This window comes from Anolis carolinensis, chromosome 4, assembly GCF_035594765.1.
Source record: "Anolis carolinensis isolate JA03-04 chromosome 4, rAnoCar3.1.pri, whole genome shotgun sequence".
Taxonomy (NCBI): domain Eukaryota; kingdom Metazoa; phylum Chordata; class Lepidosauria; order Squamata; family Dactyloidae; genus Anolis; species Anolis carolinensis.
Window position 1 is genome coordinate 125252175 of NC_085844.1, and position 7407 is coordinate 125259581.

A 7407-nucleotide genomic window follows, 5' to 3' on the forward strand; every position below is an offset into this window, starting at 1 on the left:
TTAAGGCTAAGAATCACCCACTGGGTTTCCATGACTGAATAAGTGTATCCTCAAACCATTATACCACATTGTCATTACTGTGCATCATAGTACCAATCCAGACACACACCCCTGCAATAAACCAAAAAGAGAGAAGCAGCAGTAGGCCAACCAGTGTAGTGTAGTGTTTTGAAAATTGGACTATGACTCTGTAGGCAGCATTCCACTTGGCTAAATGTTGTGGTTAAAACAAAAAAAATACTCTGTTGAGCAATTCAACACATTAAATAATACACAGCAGCTCACTTTTCATAAAGATAAATGTAGTACATAGGGCAGCAGGGAGGGGTTGGGGAGGGGGATAATTTTTCCTGCTGTTTGTGATTTAACTCTAACCAAATAACAAAGTACATAAGGGCCTGCTAGTGACAAGTTTGATATTACAGCTTTAGTATGTACATGGACCATATTTCACCAGTTTCTACTGCTAAAGCCACACTGAAACAGATCAGAGCCATGCAAGGATCATACTGTGGCAGGAAGTTTCCAGATGGACTGTACCAAGAGAAGAATGCTTGGACACAAATAAATGCTTAAGTGCTTTCACATCACTATAAATTCCTGCTCCGCTATGGTACATGCCAGAGGCACACAGCCATCTCTTGCATGAATCTCACAAAAAGGAATTCAACAGAATAGAGAGAGGATCTCACAGCAGAGGGGCACTAAAAAGATACCAGGCAGAACAGTTTGAGGAATTAAGAAATGGATAGCTAAAAGGGTAGTTGAGCGGGACTGTAGTTGCACTTGTTTTCATTAATCCTGATTTTATACTTGCTGCTCCTTGCTTCAACTGCCTTTCCTCCTCCCACTTCGAGCCTATATTTAGTTTGTCTACTTCTCAAGAGAGGAACAATGTTTTGTTTACATTGTTCACAATTGTGCAAAGTAGGCAAAATTAGACAGGTTATGTTTGCTGGATGGAAACACTTGGCCAGAACACCTTAAGGAGAGCTGGGATATACAGGAACAAAGCCACGTCTAGTCCAGCACACTGTTCACCATAATGGCACAATCCAATGCCTTCAGAGAAGTCAACACAAGCCCCTTCTACACTGCCAGATAAAATCCAGATGATCTGCTTTGAACTGGATTACATTGCAGTGTAGACTCATACAATCCAGTTCAAAGCAGATATTGGAGTTTTCCTTTGATAGTTTGGATTACATGACAGTGTAGAAGGGGCGCCATTGTTTTATACGTTTTGCCTTCTCCCTTTCTAAAACGATCAAAGCCAAGAACCCCTTGGCACCCCACATCAAGTGTCAGTCTGATTTATATCTTTATCAATACACACACTGCATCTTAGAATCCAGTTTGTTAAAAGGGACACCAATAGCAGCACAAAAAGCACTTAACTCAGAATCCGGAAGGAGGACAACATTACACTAAATAGTTAATACATAGCCATGTTTGGAAAACCAAGTCTCTTTTTAATAAACAGAGGTCCCTTCTACATTGCCATATAAAATCCAGATTATCTGCTTAGAACTGCATTTTATGGCAGGGTATTATTAATTATTATTATTATTATTATTATTATATTTATTTATACCTCGCTTGATCTCCCCCAAAAGGGACTCAAAGCGCCTTAACATAAAAGCATCATCATATAATCCAGTTCAAAGAAGGTAACGTGGATTATATGCTTTGATCATCTGGATTATATGACCTGAGGAACAAACCTGAGGGCCTGAGGAACAAACTTACTTTGTGCAGTCCCCCTACAGTGCTTTGCTCCACATTAAGAAACTATGCTCAGAAAGCTACAGCTAAGGCCTTCCAAATGAACCAGGATACAAAAACCAACTTTAAATCATACATGTTGATATTTTGGTTCATTTCAAAGGTACTGACCATCGTTTCCCAACTTGGATGTACTAGAAAACTAGCTAACTGGTATGGCTAAAGAACTTGTTTCCCTAACTCAGGAGAGCAGGAGGGTGAAGTGATGCCAGAAGCCAGTTCAGGTCTCGTTGACCATCTAACTGTGGCCATGGCACTGGGTGAGGGCACTTTTTTCAAAGAAAAGAGAAATGAGAGATATCCCATGAAGGAAGTACTTTACTGAAAAGAAAGGAAATTCTGGGGAAGAGGCACAACTGAGCACAAAGCAAGAAAGGGGGGAGGGTGTTGGCATAGGAAGAGGGCACAGCAGGGCAGCATAAAGGAAGCAGGAACCAGAGAAGCTGATGGGCAGGAAGGCAGAGGGAGGGGATCAGAGTGAATCCTTGGAAAGCCCCTTCTTATATAATTTGCACCAACAAATGAGGTAAGGGGAGGAATGGCACACATTTCAATACTTTCTACCAAAAATGTTCTTCTTCTCCCTGCAATTTTAATAGCTGTCAAGTTTCCCTCCCCTCAAAGACGAGACTTCCTCTGAGCATGGATTCCTTGTTTGCCTAAGCAAGGATATAAGGCATAGGCAAATGGAATTTGTATACGTGAGGACTCCAGCCTACAGTGGGTATTTCCTAACTCTGCAGGGAGACTGGACAAAAGAGGAAAGAGCAGGAAGCAACTGTTTAAAGCTGCAATCTTATGCAAATTGCCTGGAAGTGATCACTCGCAGAAAACAATGAGACTGGCTTGGAGAAAATAAGACTGAGGAGACATGATAACCATGTGTAAATATTTGAAATAATGTCACTTTGAGGAAGCAGGCTTGTTTTCTGCAGCCCTGGAGACTGAGGCCCTTTCCACCACAGCTGAATAAAATCCTACTGTATCTGCTTTAAACTGGGATACATGGCAGTGTGGATTTTGGGCCCTTCCACACAGCCATATAATCCAGACTATCAAGGGAGAAAATCCCACAATATCTGCTTTGAACTGGGTTATCTGAGTCCACACTCAGATAATGTGTGATTTTTGGCCTTGATGTTCTGGGATATAGGGCTGTGTGGAGGGGCCCTAGGACCCAGGCCTGTAGCGAGGGGGGGGGGGGGAGTTAGGGGTTCAACCCCCCCTGAAATTTTTCAGGTTATAAAAAAAAAACCTGGTTTACTCATGAATTTTAACTGGTCAACCAAATCCCCATGCTAAATCTATGAGAGGCAAAACATTAAGAGTCCCTCCAGGCACTATCTCAAGCAGATATTGACAGGTTTGTAGCGGGGGTGGGGGGTGCTAGGGGTTCAACCCCCCCCCCCGAAATTTTTTTAAAAAAGAAATTTTTTTTCTAGCTACGGCCCTGCTAGGACCCCTTCTATACTGCCACATAAATCCAGATTATCTGCTTTGAACTGGATTATATGAGTCTACATTTGCATATGACCCAGTTCAAAGCAGATAATCTGGATTTTATATGGCAGTGTAGAAAGAGTCAGGGTCCCTCTTCTTCCCTGCCTTTTGAATTGGGGTTCTAAGGCAGTGGTTCTTAACCTGTGGGTCCCCAGGTGTTTTGGCCTACATCTTCCAGAAATCCCAGCTGTTAGGATTTCTGAAAGTTAAAGGCCAAAAAATCTGGGGTCTCACAGGTTGAGAACCGCTGCTCTAATATTTCAAAAAGAAGTCTCCAGTGAATGGAAGCTGAAAGAAACGCACAAGCACCTGGAAGGAAATTAACGAAAAGGAGATTCTGCCTGAACATTAGGAAGAACTTCCTGAATGCAAGAGCTGTTCAGCAGTGGAGGTTCCTTTCTTGAAGGCTTCTAAACAAATGCTGGATGGACATATGTTGGGGGTGATTTGATTGTGCTTTTCCTGCATGGCAGGGGGTCAAACTAGATGGCCCATGCAATCTCTTCCAACTCTACACTGCCCCAGAAAATCCAGATTACATGCTTTGAACTGAATTATATGGCAGTGAGGATTCATATAATTCAGTTCTAAGCAGATAATGTGGACTAGCAGACTGGCTAACTGCATCATAGAATCTAATTTATCAGAGTAAGGGTCCTTCCACACAGCCATAGTTTATATTCTATTAATGATATTTGTATATTTTAAGTTGTAGTGTTTTTGTTTGCGAGCCGCTTTGAGTCTCCCTATGGAGAGATACAGCAGGATATAAATAAATAAATTTTACATAGCAATGTACATAGGGGCCCCTGATGGCACAGTGTATTAAAGCGCTGAGCTGCTGAACTTACGGACCAAAAAGTGCCAGGATCAAATCCCGGGAGCAGAATGAGCACCCGCTGTTAGCCCCAGCACCTGCCAACCTAGCAGTTCGAAAACATGCAAATGTGAGTAGATCAATAGATACCGCTCTGGCGGGAAGGTAACAGCGCTCCTTTACCTTTTTATGTGCAGGGCTGTAGCCAAGAAAGGGGGGGGGGGGTAGGGGTTTAAAGTAAAAAGGTAAAGGTTTTCCCCTGACTTAATGTCCAGTCACGTCCGACTCTGGAGGTTGGTGCTCATCTCCACTTCTAAGCCGAAGAGCCGGCATTGTCCATAGACACCTCCAAGATCATGTGGCCAGCATAACTGCATGGAGTGCCGTTACCTTCCTGCCGGAGCGGTACCTATTGTTCTTCTCACATTTACATGTTTTCAAACTTACTCCGCTCCCCGGATTCGAACCTGTGACCTTTTGGTCGGCAAGTTCAGCAGCTCAGCACTTTAATGTGCTGTGCCACCCAAATTTTTCAGGTTTTTTTAAAAAACCTGGTTTACTAATGAATTTTAACTGATTAACCAAATCTGCATAAGTGTCCACTGAAGTTTATCTGTCTTGAGTGTCCACTGAAGTTTATCGATGGAGCCTGATTTCTAAATTATTTTGCATTATGGAACTAGTCTTCACAATTCGCTAAAAAAAAGTTTCAATCCCCCCTTCGACTTTTTTTTCCTGGTTATTGCCCTGGCTGTGTAGAAGAGGCCTAAGAGACACCTACAGCCAGCACATATGATTTGATAAGGGTCTCTCTGAGAACAGAGAAAAACCATGCCCTGGCAACACGTGACAATGCCAATTCTCACAGGAGTGGAAATGCACACAAAATCCCAGGGAGAAATCAGTTACAGTAGAGTCTCACTTATCCAACACTTGCTTATCCAAAGTTCTGGATTATCCAACACATTTTTGTAGTCAATGTTTTCAATACATCATGATATTTTGGTGCAAAATTCGTAAATACAGTAACTACTACATAGCATTACTGCGTATTGAACTACAGTAGTCTCACTTATCCAAGCTAAACGGGCCGGCAGAAGCTTGGATAAGCGAATATGTTGGATAATAAGGAGGGATTAAGGAAAAGCCTGTTAAACATCAAATTAGGTTATGATTTTACAAATTAAGCGCCAAACATCATGTTATACAACAAATTTGACAGAAAAAGTAGTTCAACATGCAGCAATGTTATATTGTAATTACTGTATTTACAAATTTAGCACCAAAATATCACGATATATTGAAAACATTGACCACAAAAATGGCTTGGATAATCCAGAAGCTTGGATAAGTGAGACTCTACTGTACTTTTTCTGTCAAATTTGTTGTATAACATGATGTTTTGGTGCTTAATTTGTAAAATCATAACCTAATTTAATGTTTAATAGGCTTTTCCTTAATCTTTCCTTATTATCCAACATATTCGCTTATCCAAAGTTCTGTCGGCCTGTTTACTGATTCTACTGTACAAGAATTGCAGAGTTGGAAGAGACCATACAGGTCATCCAGTCGAACCTAAAGCACAACCACATCAGCCCCGACAGATGGTCATCTAGCCTCTGTTTACAAGACTACACTCTGAGGCAGCGAGTTCCACTGCTGAACAGCTCTCACAGTCAGGAAGTTCAGGTGGAGTCTCCTTTCCTGTCATTTGAGCACACTGCTCCATTGAGTCCTAGTCTCCAAGAAAGCAGAACACAGGCCTGCTCCCTCATCCTGGTGACAGCCTTTCGGATATTGAAACCTGCCTCTCCTGCCTCCTCTTCTGCGGGGTACACAGACTGCTCCCTCAGCCTCTCCTCCCGGGGCTTGGCAGGCACACTCTGGCCGCCCTTCTCTTTCTCTCTCTCTTACCGCGGATGTCGCGGGCCAGCTGCTTCCAGGTGGGGGCGAAGCGGATGCAGTGTCCGCACCAGGAGGCGTAGAACTCCATCACCCAGGCGCTGCTCGAGTTGAAGAGGCGCCGCTCCAGCGAGTCCGCCCCCAGCACGGCCAGCGGGTCCAAGGGGGAGTACAGGCCCGCGTCCAGCGCCCTGGGACCCGCCAGCAGCAGCGCCAGCAGAACAAGCGGCAAGGCGGGCCTCCGAGGCATGGCACCCGCTGAGGAGAAAGAGAGCAGCGCAATCACGGTCCTGCCGGCGGGCGAGCGAGCGGCAAAGTGTCGCTGAGGCCTCGCCGGCGGGAGGAGCCCGAAGGAAGCCCCGCCCTCTCCCCCCGTCTCGGGCACCGTCGCGTGCTCTCGGACCAATGGGGGTTTTCCGCGCGCCTCCCACTTGCCCCTGAACAGGCTTCCCCAAATTCGCCTCGGGGCGGAGCCTGCAAGAGACCGTCCAATCAGGAGCGTCACGAGCGCCTCTCTCTCTCTCCCCCCCCTCCCCTCCAGGAAAAGACTCTCCAACTGAACCTCCAGAGCTCCCCAACCTGGGATCCTTCCACACAGCCCTATATCCCAGAATATCAAGGCAGAAAATCCCACAATATCTGCTTTGAACTGGGTTATCTGAGCCCACACTGCCATTTACTCCAGTTCAAAGCGATAATGTGGAGTTTTAGTCAGCTGTGTGGAAGGAGTCTTTCTTTTCCCATGGATTTCATTGGATGCTTTTTTTAAAAAAATAATGGTTACAGGCTATATACATGTGTAAATGCAAACAACTATTTCTGCCATATCCTTCTTATCAAAGTTTCTTTTTTAAAAAAAATACTTTTTATTAAGATTTCTTTTTATAATACAGTAATAATATAATAGTAATAAAGAAGAAAAAGGAAAAGAAAAGAGAAAAAGAAAGATTGATATATAGATATGAAAAAAGGGACATAAATATAACAGATTTAAGACTGCAAGTTAGAGTATCTATTTTGCTATGTGCATTACCTACGCTAAATTGTGTATATTCTGGAAAAAAATAATTAAAAATTTTGTTATTATTGTTATAGTTACTTAATTGCAGTATATAGAAGAATGTATATATAGGCGAAGAAGAAATTGAAATATAAACATAGGTTAAAATTATCAGGATAGAGAAATGATGTTACATAGAAAAATGATTGGTTGTTTTGACTTCCTGGTATCTTCCAGAGGTCTGTTCCTCTTCTATTTTTCTGTTCTATTCTTGAACGTTTTTAAACCAAAAGCAAACAAATATCAAGGCCTCTCCAAACAGCCACAATGACCCAGAATATCAAGGCAGAAAATCCCACAATATCTGCTTTGAACTGGGTTATCAGAGCCCACACTGCCATAT

The 7407-nt window shown here is 43.2% G+C and overlaps 1 protein-coding gene across 1 annotated transcript in view; it reads right to left on the reverse strand.

The window, feature by feature from the left end:
- Positions 1 to 6455, reverse strand: part of qsox1 (quiescin sulfhydryl oxidase 1) — a 105726-nt gene extending 99271 nt beyond the window's left edge. Inside the window, exon 1 of the mRNA XM_003219833.4 lies at positions 6017 to 6455. Within this exon, the coding sequence (XP_003219881.1) occupies positions 6017 to 6254 (238 nt within the window). The 5' untranslated portion in view covers positions 6255 to 6455. The remainder of the gene's footprint in view (positions 1 to 6016) is intronic.
- Between the last annotated feature and the right edge of the window lie 952 nt (positions 6456 to 7407).